The sequence below is a fragment of the Salvelinus fontinalis genome, chromosome 40, assembly GCF_029448725.1.
Source record: "Salvelinus fontinalis isolate EN_2023a chromosome 40, ASM2944872v1, whole genome shotgun sequence".
NCBI lineage: Eukaryota > Metazoa > Chordata > Actinopteri > Salmoniformes > Salmonidae > Salvelinus > Salvelinus fontinalis.
The window spans coordinates 22,441,467-22,464,686 of record NC_074704.1 but is presented as its reverse complement, the minus strand read 5'-3'; the positions used below and the strand labels follow the sequence as shown (position 1 = coordinate 22,464,686).

Here is a 23,220-nt window from a genome sequence, read left to right as displayed (position 1 = left end):
TGTTATTCAATTAGACTCGTACAGAGCTTCACTGTTTGGAGGGGGATATGAGTCTCCAATTGTCCAGTGTGTGTATACTATGTACAGTGCATTCGGAAAGTATTCAGACCCCTTAACTTTTCCCCCCACATTAATGCATGTTACAGCCTTATTTTAAAATGGATTAAATTGTCGTTCCCCCCCCCCCCCCCCTCATCAATCTACACACAATACCCCAAATGAAAAAGAAAAAAACGTTTTTTTGAAGTGTTTGTGTATACACTACCGTTCAAAAGTTTGGCATCACTCAGGCCAGCATCCCAGAGTCACCTCTTCACTGTTGACGTTGAGACTGGTGTTTTGCGTGTACTATTTAATGAAGCTGCCAGTTGAGGACTTGTGTAAATGTAATATTTAATTTTTTTGTTTGTATAAATAAATGAAAACAAGAAATATCACTTTTACATAAGTATTCAGACCCTTTGTTGAATCACCTTTTGCAGCGATTACAGCCTCAAGTGTTCTTGGGTATTTCTCCCATTCTTCTATGCAGATCCTCTCAAGCTTTGTCAGGTTGGATGGGGAGCGTCGCTGCACAGCTATTTTCAGGTCTCTCCAGAGATGTTCGATCTGGTTCAAGTCTGGGCTCTAGCTGTGCCACTCAAGGACATTCCGAGACTTGTCCCGAAGCCACTCCTGCGATGTCTTGGCTGTGTGCTTAGGGTCGTTGTCCTGTTAGGTGAACCTTCGCCCCAGTCTGAGGTCCTGAGCAGGTTTTCACCAAGGATCTCTCTCTACTTTGCTGTTCATCTTTCAATCGATCCTGACTAGTCTCCCAGTCCCTGCCGATGGGAAAAACATCCCCACAGCATGACGCTGCCACCACCATGCTTCATCGTAGGGATGATATTGGCCATTTGATGAACATTGTCTGGTTTCCTCCAGCCTTGAGGCTTTAAATTCAGGCCAAAGAGTTTAATCTTGGTTTCATCAGACCAGAGAATCTCGTTTCTCATGATCTGAGAGTCCTTTAGGTGCCTTTTGGCAAACTCCAAGCGGGCTGTCATATTCCTTTTTTTACTGTGGCTTCCGTCTGTTAGAAGGTGAACCTTTGACCTAGTCTTAGGTCCTACCCTAACCAGAAACCGTGAATAGATGGTAGCAGTCCCGCGAAACTGGAAGTGCGAACCACCGCATTTAACCATTGCAAGGTGACTAGTAATATGGCAGAATATAAACAGTGTAGTTATTCACTCTGCAAGGTAATAAAACAAGCTAAATATCAGTATAGAGATAAAGGTGAGTCGCAATTCAACGGCTCAGACATGAGAGACATGTCCTGAAGGTCCTGAGCGCTCTGGAGCAGGTTTTTCCATCAAGGATCTCTCTGTACTTTGCTCTGTTCATCTTTCCCTCCATCCTGACTAGGGCAAAGTTTCACCTATCCCTCACATCTCAAGGATAATCAATGGAAACAGGATGCACCTGTGCTCAATTTCCAGTCTCATAGCAAAGGGTCTGAATTCTTATGTAAGTAAGGTATTTCTATTTTCACTTTGTCTTTATAAGTTATTGAATGTAGATTGAGGAAAGAAATGTAATTTAATCAATTTTAGAGTACGGCTGTAACGTAACAAAATGTGGGAAAAGGGAAAGTCTGAAAACTTTCTGAATTAACTGTATGTGTCTGTGTTTCGTCTATTGATTGACTGTCTGATTAAGACGGATAGAATTCCCATCATTCCTGCTGTAGGAGAGGTACAAGTGGTGTGTTAGTGGGAAGTCTTACTGTGTTGGCAAGAGAAAGTGTGTGTTCTCTCTCGCTCTCTGTCTTGCAGGCTTGTGTGTGTGTGAGAGAGAGCATCATCTATCAACCCATGAGTGCCTCCTAGTGGTGTAAAGTAGCACTCTCCCAAAGTACAGTACCATGATGTGTGTGTGTTAGCGTGTGTGTTCACGTACTGTGCTGCTGTGTAATATTGTGTGTGATGGGCCCCCTGTCGGAGAACCCAGGCCTGCCCCATGCGAGGGGGGCTTTGGGCCGGGGCCTTGATAGGAGATTTCTCTAACCCAGATTAGCAGGGCTGGGGCTTTCAGAAGAGAACCATGTTTATACAGCGAGCAGCACCCCGCTGACATCAAACGAGCCCTATGAGGGGTATCGCACGGTGTCCAACTGTTTCCCCTCTGTTCAAAGGGTCCTGTGATCTCTCCCTCTTTCTCTCTTTCTCTCTTTTTGTATCCCTCCCTTCGGTTCTCTTCCACTGTCAGGCAATGAGAGAAAGATGGAGGGAGATTTGAGAGAGGGATGAATGTGGGGGTCCGAGATGCTAGTGGGAGAGGACGAGGCAGGGGAGCGAGAAAGACTGTGCGAGGGAGGGAGGCAGAAGTGAATGGCAGACTGAAGGCTAGTGTCCTGGAGCATTCGCCACAGACTGAGAACCTTTAGCCATGTCTACTCAACTTTTAGGCTCTGCAGATCTGGAAAGTTCATCACTTAGTGTCATTTCCAATTACTTTACCTGAAGCGCTGCTTTTAAGCGCTGATATTTTTCAAACTACAGTCAATGGTGGTAGGTTACTGATCAAAGCTGGTTGAAGTAGTTTGGTTTGTCAAAATGATCATCTGATGTGCGTTCTTCCACTCCATTGTGATTCCTCTAAACGCACACTGAGATGTGTCATTGCGACTACACACACGGACACACAAACTTGTCGTCCCCCGCCCCACACAGATACTCACACTGGCCTACGTCTGTCTGTCTCTCTCCCCCAGGTCTGTGGTTTGACTTGGAGATTTCGTACAGCGGCTCCTTCCTGATGACCCTGGAGACCAAGATGAACCTGATCAGACTGGGGAAGGACGGCGACTGTATGCGCATCAGAGACATCAGCAAGGATGGGTAAGGGGAAGGAACGGTCCTCACTAACACAACACTGACTGGTGTGTGACCTACTCTAATAATGATTCTAAACTTTCATGATAGGTTTACGGTGTAGGGTTAACAGTATTTTAACTATGAAACATTTAATGAACGTAATTGCTCTCAAGGGTGGAATAACCTTGTTTTTCCACAGTAAACGTTTGTGTAGCCTACTCGGTGTATGGGAAGTATGAGACATTCTCTTCACTATCCAGTCGGATATTAACCTTATTCAAAGCTGCTTTGTCGACAAATTCGCACTGACGTTTTGGTTTTCTTGAAACAACTGTTAAAGGTTTATAATGTTTTCCTCCTCTGAACACATGATAATGACAGAATTAGCTTTCCCCGGGGTCAGGGGTTAGCTACAGTTCTCTTTTAACTCGTCTTCTGTACACTCTACCCTTTTCTCTGTCCTTCCTTCCCTCTGTTCCTGGACGCACCCTTATATGGATGTTTTCTTCACCTGGTGAGTGCAGAGTTTCTCTGGGGCCTTCTCATTTCCATTTTCGTTCCATTTCAATCTGTTTTTGTGGTAATTTCATTACATATAGCTTCCATCCTATCTAACTGGCATTGTGAATGGGTTCATTTTGTCAGTGTTCAGAATCTGTGTGTCCTCATGTGAATTCTAAAACAAAGGGGATCTCAATAGGACGCATCAGTCCATACTCAGTGTTTTCCATTAGCGCCGGCTGAAGCTGTCGGCTAATCAGCCCATTAGACTCATTTTCAGCTTGCTACATTTTCCACTTCATATTAACTACGTTACTTTTCATTTAAAAGTTTAAATTCGCTAGTCCGTCGAGCCCTGTCGCACTCGAATGAACGATATGCATCTTCTAAAGAGCTGTTGATAGGATAGGCTCCTGTCAGTCACGAAGCGAGCGATGACAGGGAAACGCAGCAGAGAGGAACATGCAAAGCGAGAGGTTTCACTCTCACCAAAATCTTTCCAAAATAATCCCAATGCGTTTCTATACGATTATTTTGGACCTATGCTTGTCGCCTGTCTTTCCTTGTTTGGGGATGACGACTCCCATTGTTAGGGCAGAGACATGAGAATCTCGTCATTATATACAGATCTCTGGTTGCAGTCGAATTTCTTTACACGGAGTAGGTAGAGAGCGTGATGCTCGTGAATTTGCATATCCTATGTAATATACAGTTGAAGTCGGAAGTTTACTTAGGTTGGAGTCATTAACTCATTTTTCAACCACTCCACAAATGTATTGTTAACAAACTATAGTTTTGGCAAGTTGGTTTGGACATCTACTTTGTGCATGACACAAGTCATTTTTCCAACAATTGTTTACAGCCAGATTATTTCACTTACAATTCACTGTATCACAATTCCAGTGGGTCAGAAGTTTACATACACTAAGTTGACTGTGCCTTTAAACAGCTTGGAAAATTCCAGAAAATGATGCCATGGCTTTAGAAGCTTCTGATAGGCTAATTGACATCATTTGAGTCAATTGAGGTGTACCTGTGGATGTATTTCAAGGCTTACCTTCAAACTCAGTGCATCTTTGCTTGACATCATGGGAAAATCAAAAGAAATCAGCCAAGATCTCAGAAAGAAATTTGTAGACCTCCACAAGTCTAGTTCTTTGGGAGCCATTTCCAAACACCTGAAGGTACCACGTTCATCTGTACAAACAATAATACGCAAGTATAAACACCATGGGACCACGCAGCTGTCATACCGCTCAGGAAGGAGACGCGTTCTGTCTCCTAGAGATGAACGCACTTTGGTGTGAAAAGTGCAAATCGATCCCAGAACAACAGCAAAGGATCTTGTGAAGATGATGGAGGAAACAGGTACAAAGTATCTATATCCACAGTAACACGAGTCCCATTTTGACATAACCCGAAAGGCCGCTCAGCAAGGAAGAAGCCACTGCTCCAAAACCGCCATTAAAAAAAGCCAGACTACGGTTTGCAACTGCACATGCAACTGCACAAAAAGATTGTACTTTTTGGAGAAATGTCCTCTGGTCTGATGAAATAAAAATAGAACTGTTTGGCCATAATGACCATCGTTATATTTGGGGGGAAAAGGGGGAGGCTTGCAAGCCGAAGATCACCATCCCAACCGTGAAGCACAGGGGTGGCAGCATCATGTTGTGGGGGTGCTTTGCTGTAGAAGGGACTTGTGCACTTTCCAAGCTGTTGAAAGGCACAGTCAACTTAGTGTATGTAAACTTCTGACCCACTGGAATTGTGATACAGTGAAATAACCTGTTTGTAAACAATTGTTGGGAAAATTACTTGTCATGCACTGAAAAATTAGTTTGAATAACTCCAACCTAAGTGTATGTAAAACATCTGACTTCAACTCTGTGTTTGTGTATATATATATATATATATATATATATATATATATATATATATACTTCTCTCCACAGAACATTAACCGTGTGTAGGTATATGTGGAAAGATGGATACAAATGTTTTGTTGGGGGGGGTTCACACAGCTCAAGCTGGGGAGAGGGGGTTTCACACCTAGCTCGGCTATTAGACAATTCTTTAATAAAGGGTGAATAGTCTATTGTTCAGCTATTCGCCCATCTTGCTACGTTTGTGAAAAACTAATAACAATGCTTTTCCCCCTTTCCACATGTTAAAGATTACAATTGATAAAGGTTTTTTAGCCACAATCGGCCCCAACCCCAATTAATACATTTGGGAACAGCCTTCGGACTAGAATGTTGAGGGTTCGAAGCCTGCTCCCTGCTTGTTTCATTACATTATTATGCCAGTCTCAGAGCAAATAGCCTGGATTGTTACTCCCATCTCGTTCCTTGCTCTCTTCCACGCTTCATTCAGCACGCTTGTGGGCGTGCTGGCAGGATGTACTGGTTTTTAAAATCTGTATATATGAATTACAAATTAGCCTTTACTTAAATCATGTTTCTAGTCTATTGCATAGTTACAATGTGTATCATTGATGTCCCAGGAGCAGGAGTAGTAAACACTGTTTAAGTGTATAATTGTAATACATACATGCAGACACAGCATCATTCAAAGAATGGAGTTTGATACAGCTGGTATTGGATATGACTGGGGAAAAAACCTGATAAATAGCGATTTTTGTAAAATTAACTTTGACAAAAAAATATGCACAATCAATTGTCTCTACATTAACTAACATATTCCTCTTAATTGTTCATTTTTTGCTTGACTCGTTATGTATGACATTATAACGATTTACATCTGCTTCCCCCGTAATGTTTTGTCAGTCACCACGGACGAGTGGCTCGCGTCAAATTCGTCATTGGAACCACTCGATATGACTGGTCATATAAAAACCTTGGGACCTAAATGCATAATGAGGACTCTAACTCCCCCTTGTGGTGGTCTGGTGCAATGAAGCTGTGACGCTGGGTACCTCTAAGTCCCGCTCGCATCTTTTAAAGGAGGAACCACTGTATGAACAGGCTTTGTAGTTCTAAGAGTCAGCTTTCCCTCTGAAAACAATGGGGATGAATCCATACTGAATCATGTGTGTGTGTGCGCCAGGTACAGACCACGGACGTACTGCCTAGCTGACAGTGATGAGGAGTCATCCAGTGCTGGGTCCTCAGACGAAGAGGATACTTCAGAGGTCACCAATGACGTCCCTGGAGCAGAGGGGTGAGTATTTACTTTTACCCTGATTATTTACCTTGTAAAGTACCTTTCCGTACTACTTTCATGTAATCCAGACTTGATCTTAATGTAGACTTTCACGTAATTCAGACTTTTACATAAATCAAGGTAGATTTGCGCGACAAAGTACAACCCCTAAATCTCTCCTCTCCTTTAGATACACGGGGGGCCGCCAGCCCAGTAAGATCATGCGCTTCGTGGACAAGATCGCCAAGTCCAAGTACTTCCAGAAGGCCACCGAGACGGAGTTCATCAAGAAGAAGATGGAGGAGGTGTCCAACACGCCCCTGCTGCTCACCGTGGAGGTACAGGAGCTCAGGGGCACGCTGGCCGTCAACATCCCACCCCCGCCCACTGACAGGATATGGTATGTTCTAAACAGCTTCATATAGTTATACATCATACCTCTGCCCAGCAACAGGATATGCTACACCCCAACACATTAATTTCCACCACAATACATAATGAATACACTTTAATATTATATTATCGGGGTGTCAATCAAACACGTGTTGGCATACTTGTGCATTAGTTAATTATGTTCCGCAATGCACTTGTGCCCTCTGCTGGTGACTGATCACATCCCTGGAAAACTGACATTTTGTGTGCCTTATTATTCTGAGTAACCTTTACCATTAACTTGCCCACATAGTACAATAACAAATGGCTCAGTGCTGCATGATCTGTTATAGTTGAAATCTACACTCTGGTGTTTCTCAAGTGTGTTTGTTGACTCTGTTTTGAATCGCAGGTATGGTTTCAGGAGTCCACCCCACCTGGAGCTGAAGGCTCGGCCCAAACTGGGGGAGAGAGAGGTCACACTGGCCCACGTCACCGACTGGATCGAGAAGAAACTGGACCAGGAGTTTCAGGTATGTGTGTGTGTGTGTGTCTGCATGCCTGTGTGTGCGTAATACCGTACTTTGTCCAAACTGTATGTCAGCATACTACATCAAATGTAACATCTCTGAATCTCTCCCATCTTCTCTTCGACGTAGAAAATCTTTGTCATGCCAAACATGGACGACCTGTGGCTGACCATCATGCACTCTGCCATGGACCCCCGTTCTTTTGGAACGCCCTCCACCTCCACAGCCGATACGACCCAGAGGGAAACGGAGCCCTCCGAAACAGAGGGGGGCGCCACTAGCGGCATATGAAGGATTGTTTACAGTATTTGCCTGAAACGTGTGAATTAGAATGGGAGCCAGGGTGCCTTGTAGTAGTATAAGGCCTATTGGTGCATAAGGACATACAAAAAGACTTCTGTTACCACATTGACATTCCAATAGCTCCATACTTAAGGGTCTTTTTTGTCACTGGTAGAACAGGATGACCTCAGTCATCAGATGAACTTTGACCTTTAACAAGCTCACTGACCGAACGAGACAGGTCAGTCAACCAACCAGGAAGAGAAACACTAAAAACAAAAAATAACTATCTGCTCTGTTCTTTAATTTGTGTAGGATGAACAGACTTAGAAAAGTAGATTTTTCTCAGAATGGCACAAATGTAACAGTGATACAACCTTTGACAGGGGCAGGTTAGACGCTAGGGGTATAGGTGGAGCGGTGTGGAGAGTTTTTGTGCGTTATGAGGTTACACAGTGTCCTATGAACACATGGTTATTTCACATTCACCGTTCACCTTATGTCCTAGATAGACAACAACTTTTGTTTGGGGACCCAAATCAAGAGAGAGAATGAGGTGAAAAGAAATGGTTGAATGAGACATGCCACCGCTAGATTATACTTTTGTTATTGTGCGGGTGTGTCTGCAAGAGAGTGCATGTGTGTGTGAAGCCTGACACTAGAAGCAGGAGTGCATACTTTTGACAATGTCACATTGGCATCAAATGCACCCTATGCTTTGTCCAGGTGAACACTAACAGTATATACACATATATTGTGTTGTGACCCCACATCTCTTACTGCTCGGGATAGGCGTTCCCCTTTACCACAGGCCTAGAATCAGATTACCCCAAATCCTAACCATTTCGGGGATGAGAACATGTCTGGCCCTATAGCAGTGGTAAGGGGGAAAGTTCCCCTCTTAACTGTACACCACACCTTTTTATATGCAAATGATCACTGTGTCCGTATCTGTATGGAAGCAGCTATATGAAGCCCCTCCCCTCAATTTTCTCTGGAAGCCAATGCTATAGGGTTAGCCGTCATTACCTAGGCAACACGTGTCTTTAATTCACTAATGCCTATGCAAGTTCCTTGCTAACTAAGGACGTAGACATGAGGTGAGCAATGAGAAAATAGTATATATATATAATCTTTTAAAGATGTGTATTTCTGAAAAGATGTACATAATGGGGTTAACACTTTTGTTGAATGTATGTATGGCTACATTGACATTGGACTGTTTTATAGTTTGTTGTATGGAAACTATTCCTAACCAATCACATGGATTATGCTGATTGGGGTATGCCAAGTATTGCACAACTAAAACAGAAGTTTTGATTTATGTTTTCCTTGTAAACACTATTAATGAAATCGTATCTACAGACATGTATTGCATATTTGCAGTGCTATTGTGTTATGCTCTCTCTAGCATGTACAATACCCATGGCACATGTTGAGACCATTCCTGTCGTACTCGGCACAACTTAGGTTTTCATGAATTTTTTTTCAAATGATGTAGGAAGTGTTATGTATTTTTTTTAATTTTTTTTTTAATGTTTTTTCAAATGGCCATCATCAACAGTTGCCAATGCTTGGAAATGAGCCCCCTTGCCAGACGTGCTAAATGACACTTGGTAGAGTCAAACTAAATGTTGCAGTGTGCCCTTTGCCAAAACCATCATTAATATTAAAATAAACGGTTAACTGTCTCAAATCATCACTATTGAAGTCTGAATCACCTTCTATACTCTACGGTTATGTTTTCTTCATTTTGAAGTTAAGTTTTAAATGCACAGTTTTAGCATTGGATTTGTTTACATGAATTCCTATTTGTGTTTCGTTCCATTTATTTGTCAGGATGCTAAAACACTGTTGTAGAATGTCCTTGATGAAGGAATATCCTTTTAACTTTCCTTCTACTTCTAATTGGTTTCTTGTTCAGTTTTCGTTTTATCAATCGTTCAGTTGGTAATATTATTATTGGAACCCTTGATAAAGATGAGCCAAAAATACTAAAATAAATTATACAAATACTGCGCTATATTGCATGCAATTTTATGTTGAAAATGTGATTATTGTATGTTAACACAATTGCTCAGAGAAAGAGATTTAGTTTAAAAAGTAATAAAACAATACTCAAAAAGATAGGCGTCAAAGTTATTGGCACCCCTGTTTTCAGTACTCCAGCATCGTACCTTTGTGGGATAAGGACACTGGGCCTTTAAAGAAAAAGATTAGAGAACACAGTGGGAGGGATCTTGGACCGTTCATCCATATAGAATCTTTCCAGATCCTTGTTAAGGGGAGGGTGCTGAGACTTGAAAACAGGGGTGCCAATAATTTTGACACCTTTTTAAAGAATGTTTTATTGTTAAGCAAAATCTCGTTCTCTGAGCAATTTTATTAGTATAAAAAAATAGAATTCCCCAGTTCTTTTGGAGTGTACAATATAGCTCAGCATTTGTATTTATTTTATACAGTCTTTTTGCTCATCTTTATCAAGGGTGCCAATAATTATGGACCTGAATGTAGGTCTAGTACCAGGTTGGAATTAGAATGTTTTGTAACGCTTTGTCTGCTTTTCTGAAATACAATGACAGAATGATGATGTGAATAGCACATCAGATTTATATAATAAGAGTTGATGAGTCTGCAAATAGATGGAATATTTAGATTAAGGACAAATTTGTTGAGCCTCATCCTTGTCTACTGCTTGGCTGAAACGTGGTCTCTTAGTTGGGAGAGACCAAGATTCCCTAAAGGAAGTTCTTTAAAATAATGCCTTTTTATTTTTACAAATGTTGATTTAGCAGGCCTTGTTCTTTTCTGTTATCGATTTTGTACGACTGAATTGCAATGGTATTGTGGTACAAATGATAAAAAAAATATCAACGTGCTTTGTAATTATTTGCTCTTGATTGAAATAAAGATTTTTTTAATTAAACAATTTTTTGTCATATACTGAAGTTATTTTGATTGCACAGTCACATGCCATGCATCTATATTTAAAATGTTCCAATTCCATTTCTGATAATCCATGTACTGCAAAGTTTGAATAGTCCACAAATTTCAATATTCAACAGGGGCGGCACTATCCAATGACTAGGCTCTATCACGGAAGTTAATCGTTTCCTAGCAACGCCTGGCCGGCTGACAAACAGAGGTGAGTAGCTGTTTTTAGTTTGCAAATTCAATTTCGTATTTCGAGCTACAAGAGTATTTGTTGTTGCTGAAGAGGTGATAAAGCAGCCGTAAGGTTTAGTAACTTATGCATTCGAGAACATTTAAAACATTCTGGTATTCTAAAGCTGTTAGGCAATCTAGCTAACGTTAGCGTTAATAGCATATTAACGGATAGGCACGCTATCTTGAAGACAAGTGAATAGCAGTATTCCATGAGAAATAATGCGCGTAGTAGGCATAGCCATCATAGGTATCTGTCTTATTTCATTTTTAAGCAAAGGTACAGTATGAGGGCCTAATGAATGATTGTCTTCAACTTCATAACGTTAGTGAATATTTAAATATTTGTGTCTACTCTGTCATGTCTTCCCAGGTGATGACAGGAGGCTTTGTCAGCCAACTTTTAAATTTGCATTATTGCTTCAATACATTATTTTCATTCTCTGACCTTTCAGTTCTGAAGAGATAACTCCTTAATAACTCAAGAAGCAGGTAAGGCTTTCAATGAAAGGGCGTTAAAAGAGCAGGTGACATTATTTAGGGTACACTCTTATCCAGAGCGACTTACAGGAACAATTAGGGTTAAGTGCCTTGCTCAAGGGCACATCAACTGATTTTTCACCTAGTCGGCTGGGGGATTCAAACCAGCAACCTTTCGGTTACTGTCACCAAAGCTCTTAACCGCTAGGCTACCTGCCTACATGACTGCAATGAAATCCAATGTTGTCACAAAGGCAACCTTCTTGTAGTGCTGACAGAGTCAACCATCTTGGTTCCCACTGAGTCCAATGGAGGGAGGAGGAGAAGAGGAGAGGAGGGGAACCCCGCCACAGGAGGGGAGGTACGATGAACAGCCAGGTGGTGCTGACGAGGCAGCAGAGGACTCTGGGGTTACTGTGCTACCTGTGCAGGAGGTTTGTGAAAGATACTACTCTACAGTACAGGATATGTTTTTTCACACGTTTCTCAAGTTAGGATTTGTGACTCTAATGATATTGTATCATCTGCGTTTTATTTGTAATCATTCAAAATCATGAAACTATTCCCAAAAGACGACATAGGCATGATTTAGGCAATGGTCCAATGCACATAATTAAATATAACACTTTATTATTTGTATTGTAACTTTATGGGTCAAAAAGTGACTTCCTGAGTGTCCTCCTGTCTGTCCTCCATGCAGGGTGGATCAGCAGAGCAGTCAGACAGAGAGCAGGCTGAGGCGGGGGCTGGTTACCCAGTGTCACAGTCAGGAAACAGTGGTACAGGCGCAGCCAACCCCGCCAGCAACTCAGGTCAGCTGGGTTTCAATAAGAGGGAGGGATAGAACAATGGTGGACATTTTTAACTGATTTCTATGTCCTTTGTAATTGACTCGGGCACTGTGACTTGTCAAGCACGGTATCTGTTGAGGAGTGATCATGAAACATTGTTTTTTTGGGGTGCCAGATAACGGAACGATGCCCTTGCCGCCTCACCCCTCATTGCACCTCTCAGTCCGCCTCTCTGACAGCGATGGGGACGGGTTACGCAGGGCGGCGGAAGAGAGCGATGAGGAAGATGAGCTAATCGTGCTGGACCCTGAACACGTAAAGCAGTTTTCCCGCTTAACATCACTGCTAACATGGTTTTAAATAACTTAAGGTTTAAACCCCGTTATGGTTATCAGATGAACGTCTTACTGTGGTTTCTCCTATCTGCCTGCAGCCGCTGATGAGAAGGTTCCAGACTGCACTGAAGAACCACCTCCATAAGCAACTGGAGAGACTCAACATGGATTTGCGCGAGAAGGTACAGTAGCTCTCTTCTTCTGAAGCAAAGTCTCTTCATCCTTTACAATGATACACAATCAAATCAACATGGACATCCACTTTACAGTATACATGCAGTACGATTCATACCATTCATAGGTCCCCTTTTTGAAGTCACTCCTTTTTCCCAGGAGAGGGCGCCCTTGAATTGTTTTGTCTCAATCTCGAAACGTGACCCTGTGCTTTCGTTTCAAAAAACAGAATAAGCTAATCGGCAACTAGAAATGATCTATAAGCGACAACAATTGATTCACAAGGATTAATCACTAATGTTATAACATTAAAAAAACATTCACTGGCCTTGCAGTGCATTTCTAATGCATTTGCCCTATGCAATTCTGACCCCAACATATGATCTCTTTCCCTCCCCTCCTCCACCCATCTCCCTAGATGGCCATAGAGAGGTCTGAGAGCGACCACCGAGAAGAGCTGGGCGTGGAGCTGTACGGCATACAGCAGGAGCTGGCCAGACTCCAGGCCTGTCTGGAGGGCCGTCACGAGACCAACGCGCAGGCGGCCGCCCAGCGCAGACAGGCCCAGGATCAGCTGGAGGGGGTCCGAAGCCAGTACCGCACCAGAGCCAGCCAGGCCGGCAAGCAGAGGTCACACGGTGAGACCCATGAAGATACACAGTTAGTATCTATTTTTTAATTCTGTGCTGAGACCACTCACTGACTTGATGGGGACAGACACTATACAAGGATCGTATTAATACTTAACAACTGTTCAGGAAACATAGACACATTGACTCATCAACTGTCATAAAGCACAAGTTTCTGTGAACGTAGGGTGTTGTCACTTTGTTACAGATGTAGGATCTTCATTTGATCACTCTTTTGTTGTCTGCGCCACAGGAAATGCAGATAAGCTTTGGGATTTACATCAATTCACTGAAAACCCACACTAACACCAACACAATTGCACTTTTCAGGTAACCTACTTTTGGCCAGCTAATAGCTTAACCACCGATCAAGCAACATTATGCGCTTATTTTGCTGTGACAATATAGGTCAAATTAAGATCCTATATCTGTACTATGGCTCGGGCCAGGAGTTTTTCTTGACCTAATCAAGGGAAAAAATCAGGACCCTAGCCTAGTTATAATAGTCCATAACGATATAAAGGTTTTCCTGGTCAGGTGACATAGTCAGGAAAAACTCCTGTCCCTAACTACGTCTATCACCTCCTTCTTCAGTGTCCCAGCTGCAGAGTGAGGTAGAGAACCTGGCACTGCGTCTGTTCTACATGCAGGAGGTCAACGCCGACCTGCGCTCTGACATCACGGCCATGAAGAACGCCTCGCGCAAGGCCTACTCCGAGAAGACCCAGGCAGAGGAGCAGAAACACAAACAGGTCAGGACACACGCCTTCCTTCTTTTACAACTGATTCAAGATCAGCTGATTGGCATGTTAGTTCTAATGTTAACCGAGCTGAGCCAAACCTCAAAACTGGTCCTGGACCAGTTGCTAAGGGTCTAGAAATAGAATTTAAAATAATTCTTATTACTGTGGCTAAATCTTCTCAGGCAGGGTATTATAGGTGATTCCCTATATGACCCTCTCTCTCTCTCTACCCCCCCTCTCTCTCTACCCCCCCCTCTCTCTCTTTCTCTACCTCCCTCCCCCTCTACCCCCCCTCTCTCTCTACCCCCCTCTCACTCTCTACCCCCCTCTCACTCTCTACCCCCCCCCCCCCCCCCCCCTCTCTCTCTCAGGACTTGTATGTGGAGCGGTTGACCAAACACATGGAGCGGCTGACGGAGCAGATAGCTCTGTATGAAGTCCAGACCATCGCCCAGTCTGAGGAGACACAGGCAGCCAAGGAGGCCCTCTCTGAGGTACACTACTGTCCACTCCAGGTTGGGTACAGGCTTTTGATCCAGCCAATCAATATAACACCTCATTCAAGTATTTCAATAAAAAAAAAAAGGCTGAGACAAAAGCTGTACACACAGAAGGAATGGGGAATGGTGGTGAACGGTGTGCCTTTTGCCTGTGTGTCTCTCGATACAGGCCCAGATGGAGATGGACTCTTTGGGGATGGAGAGGAGGCAGCTGCTGCAGCAGTGGAACAGCAGCCTGGTGGGCATGAGGAGACGAGACGACGCCTACACCGCCATGCTGGAGGCTCTACGGTGAGGACACGTAAACGCCTAGCACTGTGTAGAGTCTACACACATCACAGGAGGCTGCTGAGGGGAGGGCGGCTCATAGTAATGGCTGGAATGGAGTGAATGGAATATTATCAAACACATGGGAACCGTCTGTTGATGTGTTGGTTACCATTCCATTTATACCGTTTCAGCCATTACTATGAGCCCGTCCTCCCCAATTAAGATACCACCAGCCGCCTGTGACACACACACACACACCTCAACACACAGTGTAGAACAGCAGCCTGGCGGGTATGACGAGACGAGGCCTACACCACGGTGGAAGAGAATACACACTGGATAGACTTAAAATGGCAACCCTATTCCCTATCTGATGCACTACTTTTGGCAAGATGTACATTGGCCACTGTCCAATGTCTATTTACAATACAATTTGTATTTGCTGTACATCAGTCCTGCTGGTCTGCTCTGGTCAAACGTTCTCCTTGAAGCTGGACATGCTGTACACCTGTGTGATGCCACCGTGTACACGTCTGTCAATCTCCCTCCCTCTCCCTGCCTCCATGCAGCACGGCCACCCACCAGGTCCGCTCTTTAGACACCGAGATCGAGGGCTTCAAGAAGTCCATCACGCGGGAGGGGGAGCGCAATGAGCTGCTGACAGTACTACTGAACCGGACCCAACTGGACAGTGCCACCTCCAGGAAGCTGATCTCCCACAGCCACAGCCAGCAGGAGGCGCTGCAGGTCCAGTACAGCATCTACGCGAGGACCCTGCAGGAGACCGAGCAGACACTGCAGCGCGTCAACACAGTGAGTGGATGAATTGGTTTTATTTGACACATTTGAAATGCTTGTAGGTTGCTTTAACGAAGTGGAATCAACAGTGCACACATCGAAATGAATCATCAAGGATAAAAACTCAAGGAAGTCAAAAGACTTGCGCTTATTGTGGTTTGTTTCTTAATTTTTTTTTCTCAAAAGTTTGCAGTTGATTTGTTCTTGGTGTGTATTTTGTTCTTTCCCTATGCAGGCTCCTCTGAATGCAATATCCGCTCAATATGAAGTGACTGAGGGTTGTATTGTTGTTGTCGTGACTCATGTAAGTGGATGATAGTACGAGGAAACACTTCTAACCTCTGTCCCCCTCCCTCCCATCTCCCTATCTCTCTTCTCCCCCCTCCCCCTCTCCAGGAGTGTGGGGTGCGCCAGATGGAGGTGTCCTCCCTGAGGAAGCAGACGGAGAAGGAGTGGGTGCGGCGCATCGAGCTGGAGGACCGCATCATGTCCAAGATGCAGGAGCATCTCACCCACGACAAGGCCACCAAGTACTCCCGACGCCTCACCGACAAGATGGCCGCCCACAAGAGGGAGAAGGTGAGAGGGTTGGTCGCCGTATTTTTGGGGATCCTGACTGGCTCAGCGGTCTAAGGCACTACATCGCAGTGCTAGAGGCGTCACTACAGACCCGGGTTCGATCCCGGGCTGTATCACAACCGGCCGTGATCGGGAGTCCCATAGGTCGGTGCACAATTGGCCCAGTGTCGTCCATGTTAGGGGAGGGTTTTGCCGGGGTAGGCCGTCATTGTAAATAAGAATTTGTTCTTACCTGACTTGACTAGTTAATTTAAAAAAAAATGTGGGGCTCACATAAGTTTATTTCGGGAGTTTTCAAGTAATTCATAATATTACAACAACTATTTAGCAGTGTATTGTCAATCATATTGTGGAGATGTGTTAGGAATGGGATACTTTGTAGAATTACCGTACAGAAGGAGTTTCATCTGGTTGTTATTTAATATGAACATTGGTATAACTTGAGCTAGTCAATTGAAAACCACAACAACCGCAATGCTACATATGAAACGTTGTTAGTGCAATGTATCTCTGTGTTCAAACCAATCTCTGTGTGTGCGTCTCTCTCTCTCCTCACCCTACCAGGAAACCCAGCTGTCCCGGCTAGAGAACGAAAGGGCAGCGGTGACGCTGGAGAGCAGTGACGTCACCCTGCGTCTGGAGGGTCTGGCCCGCACCCTCGCCTCGCTGGAGACGGAGATGAGCCGCCGCAACGAACTGCTCAGCGCCAGCGAGGCCAGGATCACCAAGCGCGTCACTGTCATCGAGCGCAAGCAGGCCACCATCAACGTTTACAACAAGAAGATTGAGCAGCTCATCGCCAGCACTGGGGTGAGAGTTAACTTACAACCAAGCACTGACCAGTAACCAACTGAACATTTTGGGTTTATTTCCCTAAGAATAAAGGACTATAGGTACTGAATCTAAAATAGGTGACACCTACAGATCTAGAATGGCATTCTATTTCTATGTTAGCACCATCCTCTACAATAAGACTGGAGCTCGAATGGATTTGAAACGTTTCAGCTTTGGAAAAAATGCACATTTTCCTGACTTTCTATGTTGTCTTGATCGCATCGCTACGTACGTCAACAGCACGAGGACCTGGGCCCGTTGGAGATCCAGGCCAGTACTCTGACCAAGCAGCTGGAGGGGGTGGGAGGAGAGATCAAGGAGCAGCAGCAGCTCTGGCTGCGGCAGCAGGGGGAACTAGTGAGACTGACCCAGGAGAAACAGGCCCGGAGCGCCGCCCTGCTCACACTGCAGACCCAATTCACCATCCTACAGCAGAGGAAAGTCCGCACCGAGAGTACGGTAACACACACGGGCGCGCACACACACTGACCATGGAGAAATGGGCCCGGAGCACCGCCCTGCTACTCTAGTGTCATACACCTACCGGTACCCAGCCACATGGGCTTACAAGACACTACAGAATAAAATAACATTTTACAAATTATGAGCATAGAATAATCATGGCCAGTACAGCTACCATCTAGCCCCACGACACAAATAGTACATGTATCCTTCTCCTCCAGGCATTGTGAACGAACTGAGCAATTTCAAACACGCCCTGTCTGAAACAAAATTCAAGACACTTCACCATTTTGGGGTTCTTTGTGACCCTACCCTAACAAACACACGCTAGCCCATGGACTCGCTGCCTCCCGTCCAGGTGAGATACAACAGGAGCAGCGTGAGCAGGCCGAGCTGGAGAGACACATGAAGGAGCTGATGGCGGACATGTTGAAGCTCAACTCCCTGCTGAGTGAGAACAGGCATCTCCACCAGGCCCTGGAGCAGGGCAACGTCGTCATGGAGACTGACTTCCTGCACAGACTCAAGGTCAGACTGGTGACCGGGGGCGGGGGGTGTTCATGGTGGGGGCTGTTTCTGGTGTTCATCAGTCCCTCAGTCAAATACACCCACATACAACGTTTCAGTCCTCAACCACTGCATTCTATATTGCCCTACAAAAGCAAAACGCAGTAACTAAGTAAAATTTTTTTACTACAAAATCTGACTTCAAAGTCTTTTTCTGTCTAGACAGAAAGCACTTTCTGATACTCCATGATAGATTTTGATCAACAGTCTTATTCCTGTGTCAGGAAACTAAATACCACATTAATCAGATATACCTGGCCATTACAACAGATCAAAGGCTCTTTACCAAATCAAAGGGCAGTACGCGTGACACACTGTATGTAGACTTAAATATGACGTATAGAAATGCCTCCACACCATTGGACTACATATAAAACAGTGTGTTCCTGTAATGTTGTGTGTTCAGGAGGCAGAGAGAGACTCCATTGAGATGCAGGTGAAGCTAGAGAGGATCCAGGAGGAGAAGGACAGGCTGTTCAACAGTCTGGTGGAGTCCGAGTGAGTCAAACAGTAGCAAGTAGTCTGGTCTAGAAACATGAGCCTCTGTCTATCTGTCTGTCTGTATCTTGTCCTCGTGCGAGTGTACGTGTGTGTGTGTGTTTCACATGTTTGTGTTATGTGTGTGTGTGTGTTTTTGTTTAGTTCACCCGTGCTTCTGCATCTGCATTGCTTGCTGTTTGGGGTTTTAGGCTGGGTTTCTGTATAGCACTTTGTGACAACGGCTGGTGTGAAAAAGCATTTAGAAATCCATTTGATTGATGTTTATCTGTGTGCGTGCATTTCAGGCGTCAGGTCATGCTGTGGGAGAAGAAGACCCAGCTGGTGAGAGAGACCAGGTCGGCTGTGGACTCTGAGGTGGGCCAGGGAGACATCCGCACCATGAGGGCTGAGATCCACCGGATGGAGGTGACATCACACACACACACCGGAGAAACCAACTCTCACATCACACAATCTTTCACTCCTATTGTAGATCGATACACAATTTTTTCATATAGAAAACGACAACATTGTGTTGCTGCCTTGTACGAAATGTACTATACAAATCATGTTTGATTTGATTCCTTAGCGCACTAAATGTGGAATAGTTAGGACACCTCACATACTCATGCACCTGTTTCACCCCCTCCAATGCTTTCACTGGGTAAGGAATCAATGCTGTTTGCTGGGAGTAAGAATCAAGTGTCAATGTGGGTGTGTCCCTACAGGTGCGATACGGTCAGCTGATGAAGCAGCAGGAGCGCCTACTGAGGGAGATGGAGGGAGTGGTGGCTCGCAGGGAGACTATCGTGATGCGCAGTGAGACCCAGGCACGCACCGACCGCAAGCAGCCCACTCACACCGACTTCCACGGCATCCTGCAGGGCCTGCGTCGGAAGATACTGGACACACAGAAGGTGGGGGTGTGGGTGTGTGGAAGTGGGTGTGTCGGTCATTGGGTCAGTTGGTGTGTTGGTGGGTGTGCGTTCCTGTGTGTATGTACAGTACCAGTCAAAAGTTTGGACACCTACTCATTCATGATTTTTCTTTATTTTTACTATTTTCTACATTGTAGAATAATAGTGAAGACATCAAAACTATGACATAACACATATGGAATCATGTAGTAACCAATAAAGTGTTAAACAAATTTAAATATATTTTATTTTTGAGATTCTTCAAAGTAGCCACCCTTTGCCTGGATGACAGCTTTGCACACGCTTGGCTTTCTCTCAACCAGCTTCATGAGGTAGTCACCTGGAATGCATTTCAATTAACAGGTGTGCCTTGTTAAAAGTTCATTTGTGGAATTTCTTTCCTTAATACGTTTGAGCCAATCAGTTGTGTTCTGACAAGGTAGGGATGGAATACAGAATAAAGTCCTATTTGGTAAAAGACCAAGTCCATATTATGGCAAGAACAGCTCAAATAAGCAAAGAGAAACGACAGTCCATCATTACTTTAAGACATGAAGGTCAGTCAATCCAGAAAAGTTTATTCAAGGGCAGTCGCAAAAACCACGAAAAGCATTAAACATGTATGGCAATTTAGCTAGCTTGCTTGCACTTGCTAGCTAACGTTAATTTGTCCTATTCAGCTAGCTTGCTGTTGCTAGCTAATTTGTCCTGGAATATAAACATTGAGTTGTTATTTTACCTGAAATGCGCAAGGACCTCTACTCCGACAATTAATCCACACATAAAACGGCCAACCGAATCGTTTCTAGTCATCTCTCCTCCTTCCAGGCTTTTGCATCTTTGAACTTATATGGTGATCGCATCTAAACTTTCATTGTATTACCACGAAAACCGCCAACAAAGTTCGTCTTTCAATCACCCACGTGGGTATAACCAATGAGGAGATGGCACGTGGGTACCTGCTTCTATAAACCAATAAGGAGATGACTTTAAGCGCAATCTGCGTCAGAAATAGGAACGACTTCTATTTTAGCCCTTGGCGTCGCAGACGCTCGCGAGCAGTGTAGGTGCAATAATTGAATAACATGGATTTCTAAATTTATTTTGCAACGCTCGCGCACGCGACATGTCCGGTCTGGTCAGCATGTTAGAGTTACCAGCCTCAGAAATTGCAGCCCAAATAAATGCTTCACAGAGTTCAAGTAACAGACACATCTCAACATCAACTGTTCAGAGGAGACTGTGTGAATCAGGCCTTCATGACAAAGAAACCACTACTAAAGGACACCAATAATAAGAAGAGACTTGCTTGGGCCAAGAAACACAAGCAATGGACATTAGACCGGTGGAAATCTGGTCTGATCAGTTCAAATTTGAGATTTAGGGTTCCAACCGCTGTGTCTTTGTGAGACGCAGAGTAGGTGAACGGATGATCTCTGCATATGTGGTTCCCACCGTGAAGCATGGAGGTGGAGGTGTGATGGTGTGGGTGTGCTTTGCTGGTGACACTGTCTGTGATTTACAATATACGTATACTGTAGTAAACATGGGAAAGTGCCTAATTCCTTGCATAAGGGAGAGCAGGCCATGTCTGTACTATAGAATGCGGTGCATGTGGGAGACCGGGTTTCAAATCCCCGTTGGGGAGGAAGGAGTAGACTGTTCTTGTAAATAAGAATTTGTTCTTAACTGATTCCATATGTGTCATTTCATAGTTGTGATGTCTTCACTATTATTCTACAATGTGGAAAATAGTAAAATAAAGAAAAACCCTTGAATGAGTAGGTGTGTCCAAACTTTTGACTGGTAATGTATATGCTTAATGTGTGTGTGTGTGTGTGTGTGTGTGTGTGTGTGTGTGTCCACCCTAACAGCAAGCTGAGGAGTGTGACGGGGTCCTCAGGGAGCTGCAGCAGGGCCAGGCCAGTCTGAGCAGCAGTCTGAGGGACAAACAGCTGCAGCTGGGAGAGCTCCACAGTGCCAGAACTGTCCTCACCTCAGACATCCAAAGTCTGCAGGACACCAAGGAGAGGGTACCCGATGTAGACACATTCACCCATTCACTCTCAACACTATTCCTGCCCAATGTATTGTTATCCATAGTTGAGAAGTGTTTTGCACTGTGCATAGCTATTTGAATATCTCTTTTCATTGCATGTCTTTTTTAATCCCTTATCCATCCTTCTTTTCCTTTCTCGGTCTGGTTCTCTCGCTCGCTCTCTTTCTGTCTCACACTTAATCTCTCTCTCTATCCTTCCTTTCTCTCTCTCTCTCCCCCTGTAGAACCTGGCCCGTCTGGTCTCTCTCCAGGGCCGGGCCAAGCAGCTCCAAGCGGTGCGTGAGGGCCGCTACAGCGCCCTGTCCACCAGCGAAGCCTTGGAGCCTGCGTTGCAGCGGCAGGAGGAGCGTCTGCACGCTGTGACCACCATCCTGCACTGCGTCCAGCAGGAGTTTCCCCAGCACCAGGGGGCGCTACGACGCCTCTCCCTAGCCCTGGCCGCGCGCCTGCAGACGCCGATTGGTCAGGAGACCCACTGACTATTACATGACTGAAAACCCCCATCATAGGATTACCCACAGAGTAGATTGGAGATAGAGATCCATCATAGATGAAGGGTATTACTGCTCTATGGTGTTCTATGTTACTCTGGCTGTTAGGATTAGGGAGCTGGACTTGGGGTGGAAGCTCTCCCCCTGGCCATGTTTGGGCAGTTTTGGTTTTCAGAATATTTCTGTTTATTTTGTTTCAGTTTATTTTCAGTTGATAGAATGAAGAGTTGATTTAATATACAGTATACACGGATATCCTACCAGCGTGTGAAAATATTATTGTCCATGGATAAACTGAAGATACACATATATAAACAATAAAAGCAACATTTGCAATTCTTTCTTTAGTTAATATCCACAAACTAGCTAAATCTTAAGTATGGAATCACTAAAGCCAGCCTGTGAATGATCATATGTCATAATAACAGAGAAACATCATACAATGCCATTAAGCGTCACTTAACATAAATGAAAGGTTCTGTCCATCAATGTCAAATATCAGATAATATTGGATAATAATCAGTCAGTTGGCTGGTTCCCCCACCCAATAAGCAGTCGCTGACATCATAGTCAGGAAGTGGTCCCAGATGGTTGTCACGGATCGCTAGAAGTGGTGGGTGTGGAGTCAGGCGCAGAGAGCAGTGCTTTCAATGAATACATTTTATTCAGCTGGGTCCAGCCAACAACCAGGCAAAATGACCAATAAACCGATAAGTCCCTCAACCAGGGAAAATAACGGACAGCAAACACGTAAGAGCAAAACAATAATACACCACTGACATAAAGGATAAGCCCGCACAAGAGAAGGCGGGACCTGGGAGTTTAAATAGCCCCTAATTAACCACAAATAAGATACAGGTGAAAACAATCAAGACAAAACCAACAGAAAAGAAAAAGGAATCGGTGGCAGCTAGTAGACCGGTGACGACTACCGCCGAGCGCCGCCCGAACAGGGAGAGGAGCCACCTTCGGTGGAAGTCGTGACAATGGTCCCCTCCAGGGTTTTCTTTGTGAATCAACACCAGGCCCCTTTGGAGTTGATTCTCTATTCACCTCTGGATATCTAATCCATTTATATAACCAGATTATCACCCCTAATCTCATGCGTTCCTGAAGTGCCTTTTGTCACGGTTTGGGGCGCCTTCAAGGGAAGGGAATTCCCGAACTGTCAGTGATGATCTGGAACCAGGCCAGTCACCAATTACATTCCCCCTCTTTTCAACAGCTTTTGTTATTAT

At 44.5% G+C, this 23,220-nt stretch overlaps 2 protein-coding genes across 5 annotated transcripts in view; both read left to right on the top strand.

The window, feature by feature from the left end:
• The window catches only part of LOC129839704 (testis-expressed protein 2-like), a 62,126-nt gene extending 51,489 nt beyond the window's left edge, over positions 1–10,637 (top strand). For 2 of the 4 annotated variants that reach the window (XM_055907280.1, XM_055907279.1), the window contains exons 9-13: positions 2,756–2,882; positions 6,429–6,542; positions 6,715–6,924; positions 7,309–7,429; positions 7,556–10,637. In XM_055907280.1, coding sequence (XP_055763255.1) covers positions 2,756–2,882; positions 6,429–6,542; positions 6,715–6,924; positions 7,309–7,429; positions 7,556–7,717 — 734 coding nt within the window. In that variant the 3' untranslated portion in view covers positions 7,718–10,637. Of the gene's footprint in view, positions 1–2,755; positions 2,883–3,382; positions 5,259–6,428; positions 6,543–6,714; positions 6,925–7,308; positions 7,430–7,555 lie in introns of those variants that run through there. The other 2 variants (XM_055907281.1, XM_055907282.1) reach the window with 2 other exon arrangements.
• Positions 10,638–10,831: 194 nt separating this feature from the next.
• On the top strand, positions 10,832–22,318 carry ccdc40 (coiled-coil domain containing 40). The gene is made up of 20 exons (XM_055906985.1): positions 10,832–10,853; positions 11,329–11,365; positions 11,623–11,787; positions 12,054–12,165; positions 12,320–12,459; positions 12,578–12,661; positions 13,072–13,291; positions 13,877–14,034; positions 14,397–14,519; positions 14,695–14,816; positions 15,365–15,608; positions 15,990–16,172; positions 16,737–16,982; positions 17,247–17,460; positions 17,827–17,996; positions 18,442–18,533; positions 18,821–18,941; positions 19,244–19,432; positions 21,307–21,465; positions 21,716–22,318. Exons 3-20 carry the CDS (start codon positions 11,662–11,664, stop codon positions 21,968–21,970), a joined length of 2,958 nt encoding a protein of 985 aa, XP_055762960.1. The 5' UTR covers positions 10,832–10,853; positions 11,329–11,365; positions 11,623–11,661; the 3' UTR covers positions 21,971–22,318.
• Positions 22,319–23,220: the final 902 nt, after the last annotated feature.

Coding starts and splice junctions, on each gene's coding strand:
- ccdc40 (XM_055906985.1), top strand. CDS start 11,662: ATGGAGGGAGGAGGAGAAGAGGAGAGGAGGGGAACCCCGCCACAGGAG. Junction 12,460..12,577: donor TCGTGCTGGACCCTGAACAC/GTAAAGCAGTTT, acceptor ATCTGCCTGCAG/CCGCTGATGAGAAGGTTCCA. Junction 15,609..15,989: donor CACTGCAGCGCGTCAACACA/GTGAGTGGATGA, acceptor CCCCCTCTCCAG/GAGTGTGGGGTGCGCCAGAT.